The 26,982-nt window shown below is 36.3% G+C and overlaps 2 protein-coding genes across 3 annotated transcripts in view; both read right to left on the bottom strand.

Annotated features, from left to right (window-relative positions):
- Nucleotides 1–3,483: 3,483 nt before the first annotated feature.
- The window catches only part of LOC105384698 (pyrokinin-1 receptor), a 74,347-nt gene continuing 50,848 nt past the window's right edge, over nt 3,484–26,982 (bottom strand). The window contains exons 5-6 of one of the 2 annotated variants that reach the window (XM_048624338.1): nt 14,736–14,915; nt 3,484–5,003 (exon numbers count right to left, since the gene is read on the bottom strand). In XM_048624338.1, the coding sequence (XP_048480295.1) occupies nt 4,773–5,003; nt 14,736–14,915 (411 nt within the window). In that variant the 3' untranslated portion in view covers nt 3,484–4,772. Of the gene's footprint in view, nt 5,004–14,730; nt 14,916–26,982 lie in introns of both variants that reach the window. The other variant, XM_048624339.1, reaches the window with a different exon arrangement.
- Nucleotides 21,233–22,395, bottom strand: LOC125489218. Its single transcript, XM_048624341.1, has one exon. It carries the CDS (start codon nt 22,194–22,196, stop codon nt 21,453–21,455), a length of 744 nt encoding a protein of 247 aa, XP_048480298.1. The 5' UTR covers nt 22,197–22,395; the 3' UTR covers nt 21,233–21,452.

The raw sequence follows: 26,982 nt of genomic DNA, 5'->3' as shown, positions 1-26,982 counted from the left end.
AATGCCTCTGGGCTGATGGGGTTATTGCCTCTATTGCGGCGCAATAGCCCCATTTTCAGAGGTTCTAAACATTTTATGTTATGATAAATATATTTAATACACTCTCGAGTAATGAAAAAGTTCCAGTGACATTAGAACCAAATTACTCCTAAACGAAAAATACTAGGTCAATGACGCCTTCTGCAATATTGAAGAACATTTAACGGCGTATCAGAATTATCATTCTTAGATTGGTAATCCAACTAAACGTAAATAATTTTAATATATAATAAACTAAATATTTTAAAAAGTGTCGTCATTTGGTGTCGACATTATAATGTTGTTAACACGGTATATAGAAAATAATCATATGATAAATAAAAAATAGTCATATTAACAGAATGATCCCACTTGTTTTTAAAACTCTAAATAGTTTTGTAATGATTAAAATTCCGATTAATTTAAAGTTGTGGTTTGATTGCAAATTATTAAAAATATGCCCTTGTATGCTTTTATAGTGTATTTTAATTTGTCACTTAAGTATTTATACTTTTTAAAGTCCAATAAAGTATTCATAAATAAAATGTTGAGCACCCCTGGAATCTTGGATGGGGTAAATGCCACTACAAGAAATTAGGCTACGTAGGCGCCATAGCCCCAAAAATTTTTGAGCAACTGATTCTCCTTAACTAAGCGCAGTATTTAGTTTACAAGCTAATAATTAGCTACGTTAATAGTAATTCTATAAATTATATCTACTAAAACTTGTAAAAACCTCTTCCAAGCACACAAAACTAGTGAAAGAGGCATTAGCCCCACTAGGGGTTATTGCGCCTAAAAATCCCATTTTTTGTAGATACGTCGTTTACACGTAGAAGATATTTAAAATTCTACAAAATTGCATCAAAATATGAAACTAGATAAAATTTCCTAATAATTATCACAAGTTATAGCTTAATAGGGCGTATAGTCTGTTTGTTATGATCAAATGAATATGAAAGTCAAAGTATTGTGGCGCAATGGCCCCGGTTGACCTTATATCTTTTTTTCATCTATGAAGCTTGTATATTCAATTTGTCATTGTATTGTTTGATACGCCCTCATGGAGGGATCCACAAGGGGATGTAGTGATAAAGGTAGACATTATTTACAAACAAGCAGAAGGGAAGTTGATGAAGAATATATGTCAACAAATCACGCGAAGGCCGCGCGCGATAAGTGTAACATAGTTTTATATGAACATCGCATATAAATCTAACCGGTGTATCTAATAGGGGCCTCTCTAGCTTACTAGACTCTGCATATTCTGTGCCATATTTTTTTTACAGCAGAAAACATCCAGAAAACTATTTACTCGTAGTTGCTAAATACATTTACTACCAGTACTGAGTGCTGAAATATTATTAGTTTCTCTTTCCCGAAAAGTAAAGGTGACAAATGCAAAAAGCATTTCAAATGTTTATTCCGCCAGCTGAATAAAACGTATTTTATCTGTGAGTTCTGCCCGTATAGTACAGGTTTGATAGTTTATCGAAAACTATAAAAGTTTACGTTTTCTCGCATACAAAGTGGCGCCTCTAGCGGAAACTATGATTAAACGTTTGACAGATAATGTATGCAGATGACAAAAGGAAACCTAAACTTTTTTCGTTTTCAAAAAATGCAAAACCCGTACTAGACTCTCTGTTCTGTAACACACAGTGTGAGTGAGTTTTGGAGTCGAATTAAGAAATAAATACTTATGTCAACAAGTACAGAGAACTAAGACTGTATTTAACAGGGGTTTAGAGCTGCCAAACGCCTACCAAATCTATCAATTTTAGTTTTCAACACTTGTTAAACAGTGTTTAATGCTTTTTGTGGAAGTACAGGTAGATTCTATTTTAATAAAAAAAAACTGTACTTAGTGAAAATTTTCAGGTTCCCCTTGTACACAAATTGTTTGTGCACGGAATCCTAGCATCTACCACTAGTGGAATGCAAAATAGCAGATAAAAGCGAGCGTGCATTCTTCGCCAGGAATTGCTACGAATTGCGAATTCTTACTTTTTAAGTACCAACGTCTGACCGAAACACGGGGGTAAATCGGCCGACTGGTGTAGTGGTTAGTGACCCTGACTGCTATGCCGAAGGTCCCGGGTTCGCTTCCCGGCTGGGGCAGATATTTGTTTAAAACAAGATATTTGTACTCGGGTCTTGGGTGTTGATATTTATATTTGATATGTACCTATCTATCTATGTGTGTATATATGTGTAGATGTATCAGCTGTCCGATATCCATAACACAGGCTCTACCTAGCTTGGGTTCGGATGGCCGTGTGTGAGATGTCCCCACATATTTATTATTTATATTTAAGTACCTATTATAAAAGTCTCAAAGCTATGTTACTACAAAACATCATTTTTGATAACTCGTAAGCAAATTTCAATAATTTATATTCTATGTAGCCAACGGCAAATAGAAAATCATTTAACGCAGTCGTTCTAACTCATATTTTAAGGAAAGGGAACCGACCCTTGTCAAACTTCGAAGATATAAATTACAAATATCTACTGTTAACTGTGTGTTAAGTGCAAATCAAATACATACTTGCGTATATGTATAAAATAGCATAATCATTACTAAGTTTACTGCATGAAAGTATAAATAACAATGCGGGTTTTAATTTATTTATAGCATTTATTTCTCCATTTAACAAATATTTATTTACAAGAACATCAATAATTATTTAATTCTTAACAACCATTTTTCAAATACTCCTATCACCAATTCAGCACCAACGTTCACTTTATAACAATTGGGGGCCGATTTTAGGTACTAATAGACATATAAGTCGTAATAAAAATGACACAAAGAATTAACAGCATACGTACCAAATACTAATTGCATCACCTTAGCCTACGTTTTAATTTACTTTTAGTCAATACAAAGAATGCAATTTTATAAAAAAACTCAATATGAGCACTAAGGGTTTTAAAATGAAAATGCATACATACATATTACTCAAACAAATCATTGAATATGAGTAAATTATACACAATGTTATACATAGTATATAATAGTACATCGTTTTACGATTAGTCATAGTCATAACGTACGTATGTACGTTGAGTAGTTACTTTAGACACTGGTAGACAAAAATAAGTAAATAAACAAATAATTAATATTTTAATCTTTTGCTGGTGTTGCACTTTTGGTAAAGTAAGCCGAAAGTGACAGAGACTTAAACTGAACATATTTTGAAAATTGAGAAAAAGTTGCATTTAGCAGTTTTAAGGGTCACGTGATTAATAAAATTTATATGAACAACAGACAAAAAAAGTTCTTTTTTTGCAAATTCAAAGAAAAATTGCTACCTGTGTAAACTGAGTACTGAGTGTAGTGTATATTGTCTGCTACCTTTTCGGCTTACAATTATACCCATCTTGAAACACCGTGTATTAAGTCTCAGCGGTGTAAATGTTTTTTTATGAAACACATAACAACACATCCTTTTTTTTAACTTAATATAAATTATATTTATAATCTTTCATTATTTACAAAGATAATCGTTTTAATTTTAACAAAAATACACAGTAAAATTGTCTATGACGACAATCAGCATTTATCATAAAAATAATACTAAATAAGACTAAGTTAAGTAATTTTTTACAAAAACGAATGAAAAAATGATATTTTTACGGATTTACTTAAGTTTGCTTTTTAAATAAAAAGTAAGTTTTTCAATTATTTGACTAAGTAGGTATACCTAATAAGATTTTTCTGTTCGAATGTATATTTTACTATTCGAATGTAACAGTTACTGTTGGTCTTTGATTTTGTTACAAATATATAAAACAGAATGAATATTGTGTCATATCAAAGATATATAATAATAAATTACTAATTTACTTATGTTGTTGTATGAAAATAATTAAATTAAGACGGCACAAAATTGACGGCTATACTATACCACAAAATACCATGTTCAACAGATGTTTAGTCAAATACACAATGAGTTTTTTGAAATAGGACCATATAATTATTTATATTATAGTATAATACATATATAATTCAGGGGCTGGTCCATATTTTTTTAGCCGAATATAAAATTTTGTTCAAGGAATAACATTCTTACTTACATTAAGTATAATATTATTAATACTTTTGACTTTCATAATTTATATACAGCACTTACCTAATTGCTTACTTAAATCTTATAACAAATCCGCTAATACTAACAGTAACTATTCCATACAAGTTATACTGGAATGGACACACATAAGCTTAATATAAATAATATTGTCTTAAACGCGCACGTCTCTTCATCTACAAAACAATCCTGAAATCAATTTTGGCACAAACTTTTTATACAATACTTTTTCGATATATAATTACGTTCACGGACAGATTGAATATGAAAGTTAAAGAATATTTTATCTCGAAATTCGTGTTGTTATCTACTTTTTGTCAGGACATTTCTCCTCTGTACTTAATAGCCTCCACACAAAAAGGACGGGCTTGAAAAACTAATTTCCTCACAACATTTTCCCTTCAAAAGCAAACGCAAACAATTCTACTACATCAACTTAGGATCGCTGAAACACTCACCCATTCGCCGCTGTCGACGACGGAGCGTACGAAACAAAACCAGCCAATCACCAAACAATTCTACTACGTCAACTTAGGATCGCTTAAACACTCGCCCATTCGCCGCTGTCGACGACAAAACAAAACCAAACAAACCAGCCAATCACGAGGCGCCAGCTCAAACGGACGTGTCCTGCCATTGGCTGCGCGGTGCCATCGCGTCTCAGGTCAGGCCGCCAATATCGCAGTTGACCTGGTACATGAAGGTGGTGAGTTCCTCGCCGGTGAGCTCCTCCTCGAACTCCCGCAGGCTGGAGTTGCTGATGCTGCGGAGAGACTCCGGGGAGGTGGACCCTGCGTGAGCCTCGAGGGACACCTTGAGCCGCCAGGCGAGGCTCCAGCGCCCGCAGGACGACGACTCGCTCAGGGTCAGCAGGTCACGCCCGTTGAAACGCTGCGGACGGAGAGTTAATGATTTAGTATATAAATGGTATATGGTATGAGTACGTACAGGTACTACTCGTGCGAATTAACTGTGCACCTGGCCAGCAAGAGCCAGGGGTCACGCCGGTACGCCATATATAATATGACATCTGGTTTTTGTCAGTCAGGTGTACAGTTCATTCGTACGTGTATTAGGTAGGCAGGTAGTTTGGCGTTCATGTTCATTATTAAAAAAAAGTTGGTCATTTTTCAAGCTTTTAGTCTACTTCTGTAAAAAACTTCAGTGGTTGAATGAGCAAGAAACATAATATTTAAAATAATTGTGTAGGTGCAAATGCACATAAAAAGTAGGTATGATCCTTAAAGTATGTATGTATAATTTGTATTACCACCAAATCATAAAGAACAGGGAATATTAAGTGCCAATTTCTCCATAGCCGGTTATCTAACCGACAGGGATTGATTTATAAATTATACGTCATCCTCATATAAAATTCATGACAGATGTGTCAAAAGTTAACCACTACTCCCTGGTTATGGTCTAACCGACTATGGAGAAATTGGCACTAAAGCTACGAAAGTTAAACCGTAGTTAGTTTTTTTAAGTTGTCTAATTGGTTATTTATTAACTTCAGTATTGTTAACAGATTGACACCCAATGTAACTAAACTGAATTATTGTAATGGCAGTTAGCTGGTCATTCAGAAAAACTTTAGAAAATAAGTAAGCGAAGAAAGGTTTTTTAGAAATTTTGTTGCTCTTGTGACTTATTAATAATATTTTTACGAATATATATAGGAGTCGTGGCATAAAGTTTACAACTTAAGTTTTATTTATTAATGTGATCAAAGTCCTGAAAACGGAAGTGGATTCTAACTAATTGTTACATACCGTATTTTATCGATGTATTTTATTTATTTAAGGACAAATCCGTTAAGAAGCCAAACGGTATTTTGTTTTTAAAATACACCTATGTAAATGTAAGTAAATAACTGACAATGATAAAAAGGCTTAGCAAAATCACACTCTTTATTGTCAATACTTTATAATTGGAACTTACGAAGATTTTTCACATAGGTCTGAAAATTTATGCAAAATTTATTCTAGGTATACACCGTATCTATTAAATCAGATCAAATACTGAGCTGACCTGAGGACAGGTAAATAGCGTTATACGCTTTCACAGGGTATCATTCTCTTCCTAGAACTGAAAGCTAGGCTTCACACAATTTAGGGTTTTAGTATTCAAGTCACGTACCTAAGTAAATGTCTGTGTTCGGATATCTCAGCTTGAGCCCCCATTAATCAAATCCTACATTCTTCAGGAGTTTTTTTTATATAAAAAGAGACATCTGAATACAAAATAGAGATTACCTGCATTTACTTTTATTAATTTTATCCAAACTTATGCGGTGTCAGAATACCTTTCATAACTGTTAAATTTTCTTTTCGCTTATACATAAGAGGCATTTTTATTTTTAGGCATGTAGACTCTTTCATACGAACGTGTGCGAACCTAATACCGCGCCCTAGCAACATATGAAAAATACCAGAAATATTGAATTCAACAAAACTTGAAAGTTGAGCTGCGTAAAGACTTAACAAAACGTCGGTAGGTAGTTAAATAACGTAATACAGGATGTAAAATCCTACTTACGTCATGAAAATAGTAAATACATCAAAGGTTTCATGACAAACGTGTCGCCAGTAAAATACATTGTTCTGGGTTTATGTCTCACTCTTTGCGTGCTCACTTTGAGCAGATTGAAGTTTTTATGAAAGAAACAAACAATCGGATGGAAGTAGGTACAGGGCCACAAACTTATCTGTTCCGGTGACAGCTCATGCATAATTCCTCAATTCTATGTATAAGATTTTAAGTTTGCTCGTATTGTTAATTCGCTCTGGCAGTGTTAATAAGGGGCGTCCATTAATCACGTGAGGCTCAAAGGGGGGGGGGGGGGGAGGGGGTACTGAAAACCTCACGAAACATCACGAGGGGGGAGGGGGGGTTCTTGTTAGACATCACGTGTATTAATTTTTTGACAAAAATTAGGTATTTCTTTAACCGATATTTTTGACGGCGCAAAAATTTTAACGATTTGTAATATGACCTATATTTTTTCAAGTCAAAAATTGCCTTTACATAGACTTCCAAAAAAATAAACGTGATCCAGGGGGGGGAGGGGGGGGGGGGTTGGTCCCAAACCTCACCAAATATCACCAGGGGGGAGGGGGGGGTCAAAAAACGAGAAAAACGACCTCACGTGATTAATGGACGGCCCCTAAACCCATCTAATCTTTTACAATATACAATTCATTAGTAAGTAATGAGATATGGATCAATTTAGTTCGCTCTCACCGGAACAGATAAGTTTGTCGCACAGTAAGTTCCAAATAAATACTCTTTCAAATTTCCTTTAACCCTTCGATGTAGGTAATACCGTAAATATTCCATAAAATAAACATATAAATATGTATTGTCGCTGTGAGATTTAACTTTGGGTAGAAAGGATAATCTTTTATGTCCATAGAAACGATTGGAACCATTTTGTTTGATCAAACGACTAAGGGGGGCTAAGGGCTAGTTTAAGGACCTAAAACTTTGTCGGACTTATGACCGCGACTGTATCCACCGACAAAAATAAACAAACAATACAAACAATCAATAAAGCTTATTAATTTCTAAATTAAATGGAAAACGTAATGAAAACCAATAAATGAACGTGACATTATAACCAGTTCCAAAATTTAATTGCTATTTATTTGTGATTGTCATATTTATAAAGAAGTAAAACCTTAAAAAATATTGAGAATAAGTACAAGTTTTTGTGTCTTAATAGTGAAATAGTGGCATAGTTTAACAATTGAAATTGTTATACCACTTGGGTGTTTCTTGTATCACTAGCATTAAGTAACTGTTAAGTAATCTGTGATCAATAAAAAATTCTGGGAAAAAAATTAAAAAAATTAAAAAATTTCCTATCCCATGGCATCATAAGTATATTTTATTCTGCATGATTATTGTCATGTGCTAGAAGAAGTGGTCTAAGTACCTAGTAGAAACGCTACTGAAATTTCGCTGAGCTAATGAGCTTTATTTCTGTATGCTTTCAGTTCTGTGAGTCCTCTAATCCACTTTGTGTTTAATCCAAATTGGTCCAGTCCAAGTTTAGGGAATATCCTAATTTATGTATGTTTCTCTTTTCCACATATTATTAATTTTATAACGTAACATTAACGCATTCTTCTAATACGCTCTTTGCGATGCAAGGAGGGACATGTTATATATCTCCCTTAGGTAAATTAGGCGCTAACACACCCACTTTTGACTAGCCAGCTAGTGCCAGTGAAATTGGGGCAGTTTATATCAGGTTGAGCATCCAAAAATGGAGAGGTGAAGAGCTAATATTTATATCTAAAACTAAATGCGATGGTAAAAAACACTTGGTAAAATAAAAAAAAAAAAAAAAAAAAAACACGCACTCACGCCTTGTACTAATGTACTCCCTTGCGGGGTAGGCAGAGGTGCATTGCTGCACCCACTTTTCGCCAGAGTGTTATGTTAGTCCCAATGTAATAGGGGGCGGGCCTATTGCCATTTTACGGGCACATCCAAGACCCGAGAACAAATATCTGTGTTTAAACAAATATCTGCCCCAGCCGGGAATCGAACCCGGGACCATCGGCTCAGTAGTCAGGGTCACTAACCACTGCGCCATTCGGTCGTCCGTCGTCTTGGTAAAATAATTATTTTAAAAAGAGCTTCAATGAAGAAAAGTGACTATGTACCTAAGTAGTAGTCGGTCCAAGAGACCTTTACCCTTTCCCCAGCGTACTACTTTAGCATAAACTGCCCAAACTTAAACGTGACTGAAAATTTAATCGACTAATAAATGTTTATTTTACTGCACAATCTTTATTCTTTGCACTTTGCGAGAAAATGGGTAGTAAAAGTTAAGTTCTTTTGATGTTAACTTATACATTGTAGGGACTGTTTCTTATATTAATATTTTATATTTTAAGTTAGAGTATAGTTTTAATGACCTAATATTTTAAAGCCCTTTATAATTTCTTTAGAACTTGTTTTGTATTTGTATGATGTGTCCTGTCCACTTATTTTCATCAACAAGGATGGCCCTATAACTCTCCAGGTGCCTATATAATTTAATTACAAACATATCGTTGGATAAAAGGAGGATTAAGTTATGTTTTTTTTTTCGATAACAAGTTTGCTACATAAAATATTTTTTAATATCAGTTTTAAATTAATTGTTATATTATAATACGTGTCTAGAGGTATGATCTCAAATGGTCACGGTTATTATTGCGATCATAATCTCATAAATTAATTGCACAATCATAAAGATATAGAGATATTGTAAAACATAATAAAAATATCTCAAAATGGTAAAACAAGAATTATCATAATACGAGTATGATATAGGTTATCGGAGGAAGTCGGTACAATACGAATTTTTAAAATTATGTACAATTTAAGAGTTATTTAACGTTTGTTTTGTGGTAGCAGGTATACAAAAGTGATATGTACTATGCCAAAGGGTGACTGGGAGCCATTGTTAACAACTTTTGTTCTACGAATTTAAGAAATTCGTTTTTAAAAAATCATTTTCTTAATTGAAAATCAACAAAATGACTATTGCATGGGAATCAACAATTTTGTCGTCAATTCTAATATTTTGTTCATAATCCCCCTTTTCTAGCTTACTCACTATATCACTTTTGCGCTAGTATTATAGGAAATACTTAGCTAGTTAGTCTTTAAAAAAATGCTAACAGATTTAAAAAAAAAGAATTTACTGTTGTATTTTTCTTAACAAAAGTTGTATTTCGGGTACCTACATGCCTGCCTGCCGACGGGTCCACTGACTAAATTCCACCCAACATGAGTACATCATAACTATAAAATTAATTAATTTATGCTGTCTAAATAAATTGTTACATGCATACACATTTTTTGTCATAGTCGTATATTTTTTCCACTTGGTTTAAAATAACTTTGTAAGCATTAATTTACGTCTGTTTAATTACACTGGTAATTCCTAATTATGTCTGTATCTTGCCCATTATCTGCAACACTGTACCTCGTAATGTGATCTAAACAATCGACCGTAAATATAATAATATTTTATATCTCTTTGTTAGAAGAGGTTAAGAACTACTAATTCGTATCAATTAAAGTCAGTACCATACAGTCCTAGGTTCCTGATCAGTTTTCAGCAAACCCTTTTTGTGATAAAACCTCTTTATTGAAACTTTGCAACCTGTAGATTGTGATAATGTGCTGAAATACATTTATTATCTATATCGCATTATAATTATTAAACAATCACGATAAATTATTATAATTAGCGTGTATTAAACGTCCGTCTATGGCTGGACCAGCCTAAAAAGATGAAAATATTACTGATTATATATTTTTTCATCGACTAGGATTTCGTATTGAAAATACCAATACTATACAATACAAGGAACATACAAGATGAACAAAGGTAAACCCGTAACTTAAACTAAATTATACGTATAAAATAATAATAATATGCAAGGGTTCTACAGGGTGTTACAAAAAGGGTATAAGTACTAATCCGAAACCTATGTGACTCCTACCACGTGACTTTTTGCAATGGAAAATGAATTAATTTTTTAGCGAATATTGACATTATGATTTAATTTTTGGGCTTAGATACAACATGCTGCACACGTAGGTTTCAGCTTAGTATACCCTTTTTGCAACACCCTGTAGAAGAGGGTTATTCTCAGTTTAAAAAAAACAGCAGCAGCAGATTGAAATATTTAACGAAAGTATTGGCAAAAATTAACATCGAAAAAAATGAGATATCTTAGGACGAGGCCCCATTGTTGTTTTCCATACATTTTTCAGAGTCATGTCATAAAAATACATGGATAACAACGCAGCGCGGCGACTTACCGCAGCAATGGGGCTTTGCCCTAAATAGGTGACGGTAAATGCGCCTTTGTGATCTTGCATAAACTGAAAGGAGGAAGCACTACCTTAAGGTACATTCACATCACGCAGTTAATTTCAAGGATGAAACTAGATATACTTTCAGTATTCTGTGCCAATATTTCCGCATTACTGGACATACCTATGTAATTATTACCTACCTACATACATAATTTCCTGACCCGGATGACATCTTTATAGACGTTCAAAAAGTCTTTTAATACACGTCCCACAAATCTCATCGACGTATTTAACACAAAACGCGATACAGTGACATTTATCGACGTCTATAAAGGTACCGTGCTGGTTGCACCGTTTTGCGTCCCTTTACTGGTTTACTGAACTGGGGAGGGTCACTTTAGCTTACAAAGGACGGAAGCTTCGGATTGTTCGTTGGTGCGCTAATCATGATTCTATCATAGTCGCGAGCACAAGTTTCGAACCTCCGTTAACGTTGTGTATCGTCAAATGTCACTGTCAAAATGTAAGCCAAGTTAGTTCCAAAAGTGACATTTGTTTTTTCAATATGTTAGGTGGAATTTCACCAAACGCTAAACGTATTTAGTAGCCTGTCATACGTCTGTCAGTTAGTACAAAATGTATTTAAAATTTGATTTAAATACGTTTAGCGTTTGGGAAAAGTGACCCTTCGTGTAGATTCGAATATAGTATCGAATCCTGTGCTCGCTGCACTGTACCTATTGATTGAGATATCATGACGTTTTTGGCGGAGCAGCTAGTAATACACTCACGAGCAATGATATTATGTTTGTAAGTGGTGTATTTGTGTAGCTCTAAATAAATGTATTTTCTTTGTTTCTTTCTTTCTTTCTTTCTTTCTTTCTTTCTTTCAATGAAAAAGTTCCAGTTACATGTGGGACGGCAACGGCAGGTGGAACGATCTGGACCTGCATATCTAGCACATCTAGATATGTGAACCCACAAACCCGCAGTGGACCAGCGGGGTGGGAAATGGTCCAAGCTTAGGAAGGCAGTTTAGACCTTGGGGATATGCACAATGGTTCCACTCGAGAGAGCCAGGTGCAGGTACTTACACCCCCACAGAAAATAGAAAGAATAGATTAGGTACAATGTCATAGAGTCGTGGTTAGCGCTGTAGTTTTGTTTTTGCTAATTTGGCATGGTGGTACAGTAAGGGGCAGATAAACCTGACCCCCTCAGAAGCATTGTTACTATGAGAGGGGGGTCAGGTTTCTCTGCACCTTACCGTACCTATTGGTGGTATGGTAATATACCTAAGTCCTATAAGTCTTGTAAGTAATTAAATATATATATTTTATGTGCATTTTTTGTATTTTTTAACGAGGTCGTAATCGAAAAACTAGTTATGATATTTAGTTTGTTGGTAAAAAAGTTGAGGCATTAACATTTTAAACACCGGCTATTTCGAAATGGATGTTGACTTGTCAGTCAAAATTGACAGCCGCTTAAAAGATCACTTTGCGATGGTTTACGTGTTACTTCACTTTTTGTTACTTATGTTTATATATTTTTTTTAATAAAAAACGAGGAATGAATCGAGGTACAAGAGGTTTCTTTCACATGTTAATCTTTGCTTTGTTTTAAACTATTTTCCAGGAGAGATATCATTTTGTTTTCAAAATTACCCTATAAATGTTTATAAAAACGACCTCTAATAATATTATTGTAACAAAATTAAAGGCTATCCAAACATGCAGGTACAGTCAGCTGCATAAGTAGCTGGACACTTTTCCTATTCAAACATCGGTTTGTTATGTAGTCAGTTTGACAAAGTACAAAATTGTAAAGCTATACTTATGCAGCCGACCGTACATTAAGTACATGCATCTCAGAATAACACAGTCGTAGGTAGGCGCTTTACCCCACAACCACCAAGAATTTCCCGTGGGACTATTTTAGTTTATATCTTTATAATATTAGTATAGACGCATAAGTTAGGATAGAATCAGATAATCGCGTGTTAGTACGTTAGAATTACTTCATTAACCTTTGCCATGCATAAAATATACCATAGAATAGTTTTTTTTAGCTCAAATTAAGAACTGGTTAAACTAGCCATAACTGCGAGCACATCCGTGTTTTTGTTTTGGAAAGGTGGTTAACCGTGGTAGTTTAATATTATTTTTAATTGTTTTTGTGGAGGAAATGTGATTCGTTACTCCAACTAAGACTGCACAAATTAAACATTCTTTTTTATTTTTTTTATTAAGTACCTACTTACCTAGAAGCACGCAGGCACACCAGTATCATACATACCTAATACCGGTATTTTTATAATATAATGATTCGAAATACTCGTAATTATTTGAAAGTCATACGTGACTTTCAAAGTTTATAAGGTACTTTTGTAGTTTTTTTTGTTGTATTTCAAGCATAGAATAACAAGTACAGTAGTACTAGTACTCGTTATTCTATGATTTTAAGCAATGTCGGGACCATTTCTATTCTATTCTATTCTCTGTGGGGGTGTAAGTACCTGCACCTGGCTCTCTCGAGTGGAACCTTTGTGCATATCCCCAAGGTCTAAACTGCCTTCCTAAGCTTGGACCATTTCCCACCACGCTGGTCCACTGCGGGTTGGTGGGTTCACATATCTAGATGTGCTAAATCTAGATATGCAGGTTTCCTCACGATGTTTTTCTTCACCGTAAGAGCGATGGTATACATTGTACTTAAGTTAAAAGAACTCATTGGTACATGTCAGCGCTGAGATTCGAACCCGCATCTCTTGCGTGAGAAGCGGGCGCTCACCCGACTGAGCTACCACCGCTCTTGGTTGGGACCATTAATTATTGACGGTATTTTGTGGGTGGAGCCTTTTCATTGCTTGCTAGTGTACCTCTAGAATCTACTGCGTAAACATTAAGGTATTTAACGATCAACACTTCATCAATTAGTTGGTACCACTATCACGTATTCAGAACACGCAACGCTCTGAAATAAGAATATATTAGTTCCCAGGGGGGGCAGTCTACCTTTACGAAAACGATATTTCGAAGCCGTAGTAAGTAGAAGATGGGAAAAAATATCATAAATCCCACAAATAGATTAGTCCTCTTCAGAAGGCACGGATATTGTAATATTATTTATTTAGTTTTTATACCTACCATTTAGGTAATATCTTAATGATGATGACATTTACATAAAATTTCAGTGATAAGATCGAAAAGTACAATAACTTTTCGATTTTGTATGTACCTACCTATTTAGGTATTATTAATGGGTACAGCTACTAACGAACCATGTTTTATTAAAGGTATTGTATTGAAATTAGTTATTATTATTAATACTAATGCAACGTGCATACTAAGGTTAGGATACTTTACCATTTTAGTAGAATTTATTTCACCAACTACCTAATAGATCACAGAGTTTAAAATTACAAAGACTTTTAATTTACTTGGTACAACACATGCGAGCAATAAAAAAGTTCCACCCACCATTGCCGTTCCATATGTACCACTGGAACTTTTTCATTGCTCGTGACTCTCGTGAATGTATTAAACGAGTCCGCGTTGTTCTCTGGTACATATTATGCATCCATTCCATATCTCAGCAAAACTGACCAACCACGCCCTTGTCTATCACCTTTTTCCATTTATGAAGTAAGTAAATATTTTAAATGCGTTGTAGTACCGGCCAGGAAACCTTTTCTTTCTAACAAGGTAAGTATAGTCTTTGCAACTCTAACCTCTGCTCCCAAATACAAACCAAGCGCCTCCACCAAGAGAAAATGCAATCGTCTGACCTCACCTGAGCCCTGGGGGGCGCGTCGAGCTGCGTGGACGCGGTGGACAGACGGCAGAGCCTGCGGGCGCGGCCGCCGGGGTCCAGGGTCGCGGCGCGCTCGCGGCGGGAGGCCAGCAGCGCGCTGTAGGTCCTCGCCATGCGCACGCCGCCGCGCCGCCGCCCGAACCACGCTGCTAGCGTTGTCTGGAAGAAGAATGGTGGTTAGTTTTGGTTTGATTATGGCCGTATAAATTCTTTGCGAGGCGGTGAAAAACTTCAGCAAGGTACCTAAAGTATAGCTTAGGAGCCGTCTCCACAGGCGAGGAAATCGCGACGATACTACTGTCGTGCCACGCATTTCTATATACTCTCATAGAAGGTGTCTCCTCCAAGGACTTTGTATACAAATTCCTTGGTCTCCTCACGGCAATAATATCGTCGAGTGGTTGCGTACGCGCGAAACGTCAACTCGCCATTAGCTTGTGGAGACGGCCCCCGGTGAAAGGATTGGTCAGTCTGAATACCTCTCAGTCAGTTTGAGAGCCTCTATAAATGAGTGCCCAGGTAGCGCCGGCTGATAGGATCAGGTGTTGCGTCACGACGTCAGGCTTCGTGCTACGCATAGAGCCTTCATTGTAAGTGATAAGATTCAAATACACTGGCAAGCAATGAAAAATTTCACCCACTAGGTAAGTTGCCAGTATGTCACTGGAACTTTTTCATTTGCTGTATAATGTTGAATACAACATTATACATTCGCCAAAATAATAATTTTGGCTTTAAAATAGGTATGTAAGCATAGGCTGGTTACATTAATTTCCACATTGACATCAACATGCTCCAACTGCAACGCAGCACATCAAGTTGGTAATGCAAAGAGTGCATCAAACACTTCTCTACAACACGAGTTATATTACGAATTCATGCTGTTGATTCAACTTAACAGCACTAAAGTTCCCCGAATAAAATTTTATAAACTCTATCTGAGTTCAGTGTATATGTAAATACATTGTAAACAAAGTTGTGGGTTCCTAGAGCTCTCCGTAACTTGTACAGCTATTAGAATTCTGTTTGTGGATTTCTAGTAGGTACCTATATCCCGCGGGAGTCGGAAAATGTATTAAACCTACTTTAACTTTATTTCAGAATTGATGTATTAGGGTTAAAAAATATATACGTAGAACGGCAAAACTAGCATCTGTGAACACTCGGCATACTCAACCGATATGCTTAGTGGGCAGCAAACACAACCAAGATAAGTAAGGTAATTGGGTACTACTATTTAAGCAGCTTTTAGTCCAATGCTAATGTTATAGATAAAGCCACCTTAAAATAAATAAGTACTGGTATCTTTAAAGAAATACCGATTATTTATTCCAGTTACAACCCCTGCTATCGATATTATAATAAATTTAGATATTATTATTACGATAGTCATTTACAGCTCTCGACAAACAGCCTAACCTAACTGCCATCTAGATCGAGACCTCTCGATAGCCTTTTCGTCACTAAAGCAATCATACTTAATCGGGTTAAGTTCTTGATTGAATAGTGGGTAAACTGGCCTCAATGCCCTACTGTGTCCTAATATTCATACACTCACAGGCAGTGAAAAAGTTCCACTCACAAAATGCCGCACCAAATGGCCCCAATTCTTATAAAATTTAATTCAAGATTTGGACACAATATTTACTTTTTAGTCGGATTTTTCTGATGCGCTATTAAAATTAATGCATTTCGATATTACCAGACGGCGTGATTAAGATAGCCTTTTCCGTTTAGGAGTAATTTCATGATACGTTACTGGAACTTTTTCATTGCTCGCAAGTGTACACACTAACTAATATAATTAAATTATGCAGATAAAAACGGCAAAGTTATATTAAACATTTTGGGGTTAAATGAAGGGTCACATAATCTTAAAAAGTTGTAAGAAAGTCCAAAAATATATCCTAGCCACAGGGTGGGCTTGCAAATTTGCAGCGGAAGAGAATTTACGCACGAGACCACCATTAGTTTCCGGGAGGGAAGTTATTTGCCTTTTTCCTTCATTTTCTACATGAAGGGGCAAAGACATTAGTAACACAGACCTGTAGCATGCGTAGAATTGGGCAATTTCCTTATACGAATTTATATTTATTGTCCAAAATTTTCCGGTTACGGTCGATGATTTTTCAGGAAATTAAACAATTGAACGGAAGTTTTTTTGCATGCCACGCGGTTTTGTATCTTGTGTTACAACACTTACAACCTCATAATATTAATTTTCAGTTAAATCCCAATTAAAAAAATACTTAAATATCTAAATTGTATACATATTGTAGGAATATTTGCATGATATTTAATAACCAAAACGTGTCAGGCGTGCGTTAAATTCATGTAAAAATCATTGAGCAAAACCCAAAAAATATTTTGCAAATTTACGCCGCTCTGTCATTTGCACGTGTGTCATGCTGGTGGTGTGACGTCACTAGCAGCCGGGTGTAACGTGGCGACGCTGCCAGGGCAAAACCGCCCGTATTTCATTCACTCCCTGAACGGATTAAATTTAATTCGAACAAGATTTTTGCTGTAGCAAGGAAATTGCAATCTCGATCTCAAATGAAAGAAATGTAATAATGTGGAAAACGAATTTAATAATCGAATTGTCTCTTGTTGTTATATATTTTCGGTATTAAGTATATTGTGATTCTTTTTGACAAAGTATGTGTTTTTGTACTACGGATGTAGACGTATATTTCCATTCTTGAATTCATATTTGTTGGCTCATAATATTCTCATATTAAATGTAAGTACTTAAATATTGCAGACAGCGCCATTACCCTAGCTCTTACCGTTTAGGAGTAATTAGATGATTTTCTCACTGGAACTTTTACATTGCTCGTGAGCGTACATAATTACTAACTAGATAGATAGATAGATAGAATAGATAGAATATTCTTTATTTGTACACACACACATAAAAGAAACTTATATAACTTAAATACTATAAACTATGTACAAAAATGGCGGTCTTATCGCTTAAAGCGATTTTTTCAAGACAACCTTAGGGTGGAAGGATATTTTGATTAAAGAGGGGTCAAGTGTACTAAAGAAAAATAAAGGAAAAATAAAAATAATTATTTAGTTATTATATAAGTCCCTACAAACTAAGTCTTTAAACTTACATGTATTTATACTTATATACCTAAAATAATAATATATATTTTATAATAGACTACATAGACCTACATAAATATAATAATCAGATTTAATAGGATATCTATACGTAAGTCTGAAATAATATAGGTAATAAGAGCTCCGAAAACAAGACAACATGTGCAGTTAAATTCTAAGATAGTGTTCCTTCAGCATTCTTTTAAATGAGGCCAGTGATTGTGCTTTACGGATGTCTAATGGGAGATCATTCCATAAAGTGATCGCCTGTATAGTAAAAGAGTTACTATAAAATTTTGTGGAATGGGGAGGAATATTTAAGCGTAAGTTGTGGGCAGAGCGCAGTGTGCGGTTGTGTGATTCGTACCGGAACTGAAAGCGCTCTTTAAGATAAGCCGGGTATGATGGGTTAAACAGTATTGAATACAAGAGAGAAAGAATGTGGGTATTCCGGCGGAGGCGAATGGGGAGCCACTTGAGCTTGGTGCGAAACTCGGAAACATGGTCATATTTGCGTAAGCCAAATATGAACCGTATGCAAACATTTTGGAGGCGCTCAAGTTTGTTAAGTTGCTCTTCGGTAAGATCGGTGTAACAAGAGTCGGCATAATCTAGAATAGGAAGAAGTAAGGATTGAGAAAGAACAATTTTGGTGGCCGTGGGTAGGAAATTCCGCAATCTCCGGAGTGAGCCTGCAGAAGCGAACACCTTCCGGCTCACCTCGTCGAGCTGATTCTTCCAGGTCATAGCGCTGTCCATGTAAACCCCCAGATTCTTCACACATTTACTCCAATGTATGTGGACTCCGTTAAATACTATTGGAGGCAGGGTATTTAGGTCGACGAGTGACGTAAATCTGGGGCTGCCTAAAACTATGACCTGCGTTTTGGTCGGGTTAACCTTCAGACCGTGATCTTTACTCCATAACAGTATATGTTCAAGGTCAATATTCGTTTTGCGGATCGCAAGTGGTAGGTCTGAAATTGACGCTTGGTTATATATTTGTAGATCATCTGCATAAAGGTGGTAGGAAGAAGAGATATTGTCGGATATACTATTTATGAATATAGCAAAGAGAAGAGGAGACAACACGCCACCTTGCGGGACACCGGCTGTGGTGCTACACCAGACAGAGTTGGACTCTTCGATGCGGATTCGCTGCCGGCGGCCATGCAAGTAAGTATGAAACCAGTCAATTACCGTAGGAGATACATTGAGAGAACGTAATACCCCCAATAGGATATCGAAATCCACTGTGTTGAAGGCGTTGCTGAAGTCGAGCAGTGATAGCACAGTCAGCTCACCGTTCTCCATACCCTGGCGAACGTCGTCCGTGATTTGCACCAATGCCGTTACCGTGCTATGACCTGGGCGGAAGCCAGACTGATAAGGATTCATCAGATCATTGCGAACTAGGAATCTGTTCAGCTGATGATGGACTAGACGTTCGAGGACTTTGGATAGGAAAGGAAGTATGGAGATAGGGCGATAGTCGGAGAAGGATGGGTTGGATTTTTTGGGCAAAGGAGTTACTTGTGCATCTTTCCAAGTGGACGGGAACGTATTAGAGGATATAGAAAAGTTGAGTATGTGGGAAATAACGGGAAGGATAATGTCCAGGATAGGGAGCACCATCTTCCGACTTATGCTATCACTACCGACAGCGTTAGAAGTGATGGCGAGTATACTTCTCTCAACGTCACTATCAGCAAATTGACTAAAGTTGAATTCGGAGAAGTCAGGAGTTGGTTTTGAAGAAAGAGTATTCAATGTTCTATTTTTAGTGGCACTATCCATGGCTACTGATGACGTGAAATGTTGATTAAGAAGATTTAAATCCAAGTCTTTAGGAATAGACTGAGAGCGCGATTTACCAACTCCTAATGACCTGAGGAAGTTCCAGACTTTGGCTGGATCACCATTCTGAACGGACTCATGAATGTGGCGTCGTTGTGCGTCCCTACACACCTTATTGCAGTGATTACGTAAGGCAATATATTTGTCACGATTGGAGTCAGAAGGCTGACGTTTGAACTTTGACTTGGCACAGATCTTGCGATTAATGATCACTTTAATTTCGTCAGTCAACCAGGGAGCCGGAAGATGCTTCATCCTTACAGCTCTGACGGGTGCATGCACATCGTACAGACGGATAATTAAAGAATTAAAAGCCGAAACTTTTTCATCCACTGTATCGGCATTGAACACCGCGTCCCAAGCTGCACTTTGCGCATCACTGCGAAGATTTTCCAGCACCATTCCACCAAAATTGCGTTGAAGGAGAGTTCTAGGTTTAGCCTTAGGGGGACGAATTTTGTATGATAGATATATCAGATCATGATAGGAAAAGCCATCGGCGCCACATTGACCGTGCTTAGCAACATGATTTGGAGATGAAACTAGTATTAAATCTAGGAGAGTAGGAATACAGTTAGGAAAATGATGGGTAGCACCGAGGGGGAGAATAGTCATGTTGCTAGCTTGTGTTAAAGACAGGAATGAAGAGGAGCGCACATCCTTCTTCAGCAGGCAGGTGTTGAAGTCGCCCATTATAATAACATGATTATAGATAGGGATATAGTCTTCAAGCACTTTCTCAAATGAATTATAATAATTGTTGTACATGGACGGATTGTAATACACGCCCAGCAATGTTTTAGTCTGAGAAAGTGTGACCTCTATAATCAGATGTTCTCCTGCATTGTCCGGCGGTGGCTGAGCAGACATACTCAGAACAGAGTAAGGGATATGGGAGCGTAAATAGATGGCAACTCCTCCACCACGTATACCAATACGGTCATTACGGATGAGAATAAAGCCAGGCAATGAATATGAAGTTGTAGGTAGACATGGTTTTAGCCATGACTCCGAAACAAGAATGGCATGGATATTTTTGGTATCAAATGACGCTAATAGTTCAGAATAGTGAGCCGGAATACTTTGTGCGTTTATGTGAACCACATTGAAATTTTTCGGTACATCAGAAAAAGTAGTGTGAAGAGTGTCGGATAGTGAGGGAATACTATGAAAGCTATCAATACTGTTTAACTCATCATCGGAAGAAGAAAGGCAATCAAAGAGATTTTCACTATCGCTGTTTTCGTTATCAGAACTCATATAATATAGATATGTATATAAATATTATATTGTATGCAATTTAAAATAAATATATATATATATATATATATATATATAAAATAATTAATAAATATACTATTTAAATTATACGGCCAAGTTGGTATCTAAATTAAAATACCATTCCACCTGCCAGTTGTTCAAGAGAAAATTAAAGCAATTTCCGAACGCAACTTACATAATTCCTACAAACACTGACTGACAATACTCTCTATGAAAAAAAAATTAAAATAAATGACACACAGAGAAGAAAACGAAAACAAATTTGACAAATAGATGACATTGACAGTGACACTGACTGACATTTAGACAGAACAACAATGACAACAACGAAAAATATTGAAACACATTTCCTAAAATAAAAACGAAAATTAATTGTTAATAGAGGGTATTCATATTCACACACAAAACACTATAACGAAGTTGCAAAAGTGAACCTTAACTACACAACTACTTCTTGGAAACGACACGCTTCGCTCTGCCAGATGCCACTGGTGCATCCGCGGCTTTGCTGCTGCTAGCCTTAGGCGCCACCACATCGACGTTCTGGCTGGCCGGCGGACAGACCTGGTCCAGCTCGGCCAGCGACACGACGCGATGCTGCTTCCCGTCAGCGCCCAGCACCACCACGCAGCCGTCCCGCGTCCAGCATTGCTTCACGCCGACCCGCTGCCGTGCCGCCATGAATGCTTCGTGACGCGGCCGGGTCAGGAACTCCGACAGTGTGACTCCACTACCCTTCAACTTCGTCTTGGAGTACCAGACCTTGTTGCGCAGAGCCAAGTCTTTAAACTTTACGAGAATGGGTCTTGGCTTGTCTCCTATGCGTCCCATTCTGTGGCTGCGAGCGATATCGTCTAAGCACAGCAACTTAGACTCCTCATAGCGACTTGCAAGAGTCTGGACAGCTGTGTTGGCCACATCCTCCTTCTTGCCCTCGGGGACCCCGTGGATAAGGAGGATCTTCCGGCGACTGCGCATGTCAAGATGATCCATACCCTTGGCCAGCATTTCTACTTGCTTATTGAGCATGTTGAATGCTGACATGGTGAAGCACCTGAAAGCTGCGAATTCAGCAGCTAGTCCTGAAGCTGAAGGAGATGCCGGCGACTTTGCAATCTGTGCTTCAAAGGCGGCCATTCTTGCATTTAGCTGACCCATCATATCAGTGATTGTGTCCTTAATATTCTCCATGGTCAGTTTGTGAGGTTATGTTAGTGCAGTTATTGAATAAGTGCAGGAAATGTTGCTTAATGTTGGAGATAATAATTTATGGCAGGTATTAAAACTTATACTCTCATAATATACCACTTATATTTTGAAATTATGTTATTTACTATTTTAATTAAACAATAATAAATTCTAGATGTTTGTTTACTTTTTCCACCTACCCGAAAAAGTACCCGTAAAACTAGATTTTTAGTTTAGGTACTGATTACCTTTACTAGACATTAAGACATTATGAAATATTCGGTTAATGTATAATACAAGAAGTATTATAATATTATAATACCCGATACAAGTTGTACACAAACACTTCAATTATGATGAATCAACTGTAATTGCCTGAATGGGACAAAAACGACACGATAATTGCCATGAAGCTTTGGAGGGTTACTCTATACTGAAGAAAAACGAACGAACAGGAGCTGTCGTGCAATCGGCACGTTTAATACAACGAGATACAGTCGTGGCTCGCGCAGCAGCACTCTAAAACTTCGTTTTCGTGATATAGAGTGACCCCCCTGTGCAGACGTGTTACTAATTTGGCAAAATAATAACTAAATTGATGGGTTGTTCTTGATCGTTATTTTTATTATCAATCAACCATGTTTGCACTATGAACTCAGTACCTATAAGAACCTTTTTTTATTGAGTAACATAATATTATTTATATTATTATTATCTCGTTGCAACAATATATTTGAATAACTATATAAGAAAGAAAACATGTTTATTTAACTTTTAATGTTTCTCATTCAAAATATTTTTTTGTTTTTAGAGACTGCGAGCTGATAACGTCCTGAGTTATGTATTTTATTGTATTCTTAGCATAGGATCCTGAAAATTTGTCTGTAAGTAGATCCTGAAAACTGCTTTGTATACAGGGTGTTGCAAAAAGGGTATACTAAGCCGAAACCTACATGTGCAGCATGGTATATCTAAGCCCGAAACTGAAATCAGAATTTCAAAATTCGCGAAAAAAAATTATCATTTTCCATAGAAACTTTGTTGGTCACGTGACTTTTTTACTATGGATAATAATTTATTTTTTTCGCGAATTTCCAAATTCTGATTTCAGTTTTGGGCTTAGATATACCATGCTGCACATGTAGGTTTCGGCTTAGTATACCAATTTTGCAACACCCTGTATAGGTATACATCAATTTCTTTTTATTTTTATATCAAAGCATGAAAGCAGCGAGTTTAATTTACTTTGTTTAAATTAATCTACCTACACCGTTTACATTCAATAGCCATCGCTACACTACTGGGAATGAGAAACTGTAAGTTTAATATTTAGACGAATGACGAACGAACCTCGACACTAACAAAATATAACCTGATAGCGCATTTTTTAGCTTTACAATATTTTACAGCTATTTATAGCTGTATTGGTAACCTTAATTCCCTGACGGATGGCCTCATTTGCGATAAGATCCATCAGTAAAAGCCTCTTCTACACTTTTTTACATTTCCCAGAGCGACATGAAAAAAGACGATATTCATTCTACAGCGGCGCACGGAATCTCTATATTGCCTCCGATATAGGATTTAATAACATTTTCCGATAACTTTACCCGGTACTAAGTACTTTCAAATGAATCGCGCGCCCTAGAGACAACTCAAAGCCTAAGCTATTTATACCTTGAGAGCGGCGAAAACGCTGGCTTTTAATAAGGTAAGTGATACAGATACTAGCCATGTCTGTGACGTCACTAGGGGCTGTTACGCATAGGTGGGGTCTACTAAATTATCTGAGAAAATGGGCAGTTTAGCCTCTGCTGTCCGAAATAGGGCCCTGTTACGCTACTATCATAAAGGTCACAGGTGATATAAACGACTGTCGCCACTGTCGTCGCACGGACAAATTAACTGTGTTAAGTTGAATTAAATTTTGAATATTTTAGCAAAGTACGGTTTATTAGGCACATGTAGGTTATGGATATGAATAAAGCAGATGTTTGGTATGAGTTATGGCATCTAAGTTATTACTATTAGGTAAGTATAATGGAATGCTGGATACAGCTTTACAGTAAAGTATAACAGCCATTAGTGAAAAACGACATGTGCCATGGATCCTTTCATACAATTTCTTGGTTTTGAAACTTTGAAACTTTTGAAACTTTTTAAACTTTGAAGATATTTCAAGAGTTATCGATTATGATAATTCTTGCTAATAACAAATTCCCAAGTACAGAATTCGTTTAAGTAATGTATTCCTAATCATTTACGAAAGCGGCACACGCATTGAATAAATTTTGTATGAGTACAATCAGATACAAAGTTGGGTATAAATCTTGTTACCAGATTTAAATTTCTTTGCTCAGCGAAAAATCGAAAGTGTCATGTCTCACAGGGGCACGACAGTACTTAGCATTTGAAACCAATTTTTATTCTCAAGTCACGCAATTTCAGTGGCATATCGTTTGGTGTAATTTATTGCTATACTTTTACAATCGAATATTATTTGCTGATGGTAATATCTATACCTATCTCTAGATCTGCAGATACTCAGAAGGTTTGTAGTACCAAATTGAATTATACTAGATTCAATCACATATGACTGAAAATAACACGAAGTGGACGAAATTGTTTTATTAATAATTATTTTAGAACAGACCTAGAGAAGTAACAACACTTGAACAAGTAAAACGCAAGGCAAAATATCTCAAAGCGTTTCGCCGTATTTTTTATTACAATATTGTAATGCATGTGATGTGGCCGTAATATTGGAGTTACTTAATCGTATAATATGTTTACTATACATTTACCTGAAGCGTGGACATTAAAATCAAATGGAACCATTATTTTTTACGACACCATAAATATTGCGTGACCTCTGAGATTTATCTCCCATAAGAAACTTACATGGATTCCTGTGTAATAATTTCTTATACTTACAAGCAATAAGCAGTATGTATAATAATTATATCTACCTTGGTGTTTTTAAGACAGGCGTACTTCAGCGTTTAAAACAATCTATTGTTCTCTTGCTTTGACAGTATGCTGACAGAGCAAGACAGCAATAGATTTAATTTTACCCAAAAAATAAGGTTAGTGTAGTTAGGTCTTCGTTGTTTTTATTTTCTGTATAATTATTATTTTGTGAGACGAGAGATGACATATTTTTTATTCAAAAACAGTGATAGGCACCGTTCGCGGCCTATCACGTTAGTTAGACAATTAAATGCACATACATAATTAGACATTTTCATGGGTAACAATGTTAACCAATCAAAATCAACGTTTAAATGAATTTATCGTTTCATGATTCACTGTTTGTGCACGATAAAAATACAATTAAATATACTAGTTACATTAGATGAAACAAACACACACACACACATTGCATTAGATAGACATAAAAAACATAAATACTTGATTCAAATTGAAGTCTATACCTAGGTATCTACTATTATATACCTATACCTATACTAAATTTGATCTTACCACTTACTACCCGCGACGACAGACAACAGACAATAAAAATAAAATAACAATAAATACTTTTCTGTTTTTATTAGTCCATTCTGTCTCGACTCGGACAGGCGGAAACATTCCCGTCAAAGATGTCCCGTGGACTGATCCATGCAATACATTGTTAGGATCTTATCCGTATCGGAATAAAGTCTAAATTAGTTTTTCATCAGTTTCAGCACAGAAAATTCAGGGGACAAAGTCATCGTGAATGATATGTTGTTGTAATATTTAGATCATGGCCAAAGCATTTGAGTAAATGGTGTCAATGGGAATGTTGTAATCTGTGAAAAATAAGCAAAGAAAGCTAATGGACATTCTATCACTGAAAACTGAAAATACATTTCATATAATTGCGGTCTACCTACTACATAGGTACTACAGCCACTCACAAAATACCGACACCAAACGACCCCTATTTTTTCAAACATCTAATTTAAAGTTTGAACATAATATTACCGTTTTTAGTTAATAATATCCTGAGACTCTATTAAATGTACTTCAATGTTGAAGAAGGCGTCATTAAGATAGCCTTTACCGTTTAGGAGTAATTTTGGTGCTTTTCTCAATGGAAATTTTTCATTGCACGTGAGTGTACTTTTTGGGCCGTCCTCACAAGCGAGGAAATCGGGAGGAAAATATCGTCGTGCCACGCATTTCTACAGGGTGTTGCAAAAACGGTATACTAAGCCAAAACATACGTGTGCATCTTGATATAACTAAGCCTGAAAATTAAATCGTAATGTCAAAATTCCCAAAAATAAAACATTTTCCATATGGAATTGAATATTCAATAGAAACATTGTTGGTCACGTGACTTTTTACTATGGAGAATTAATTTTGTTTTCCCGAATTTTGACATTCTGATTTCATTTCCGGAATTAAATATAACATGCTGCACACGTAGGTTTCGGCCCATGCCCTTTTTGCAACACCCTGTATGCGCATTTTTCTATTCCACGCATTTCTACTTCTGTTTCCACACCATGATATTATTATCACTAAGAAGTGCGTGGAAACGGCCCCTTACTTTGATAAAGCAATTAATAATAGATGAAAACAGTAACACCTATGTTAAGTTACACTCTAGGCACTAATATGGCTCTCCCAATTTACACAAAGGTTAGATACAGGAGATATAGGTCCAGTAAGTATCTCTGAGGCCAGATATTAATTTTCAAAGGGTGGATTATAACTTTTAGGTTAACGCTGTCCTTTAAACAGCGGATAACTGTCACTGTCCCCTGTCACAAGGGAGAACGTTACGTGAAAAACTATT

This window comes from Plutella xylostella, chromosome 12 (assembly GCF_932276165.1).
Source record: "Plutella xylostella chromosome 12, ilPluXylo3.1, whole genome shotgun sequence".
In the NCBI taxonomy this organism is placed as follows: domain Eukaryota; kingdom Metazoa; phylum Arthropoda; class Insecta; order Lepidoptera; family Plutellidae; genus Plutella; species Plutella xylostella.
This window is presented reverse-complemented; position numbering and strand designations above follow the sequence as displayed.

Bases quoted from the DNA above. Each gene is read 5' to 3' on its own strand.
- LOC125489218 (XM_048624341.1), bottom strand. From the start codon at position 22,196: ATGGAGAATATTAAGGACACAATCACTGATATGATGGGTCAGCTAAAT.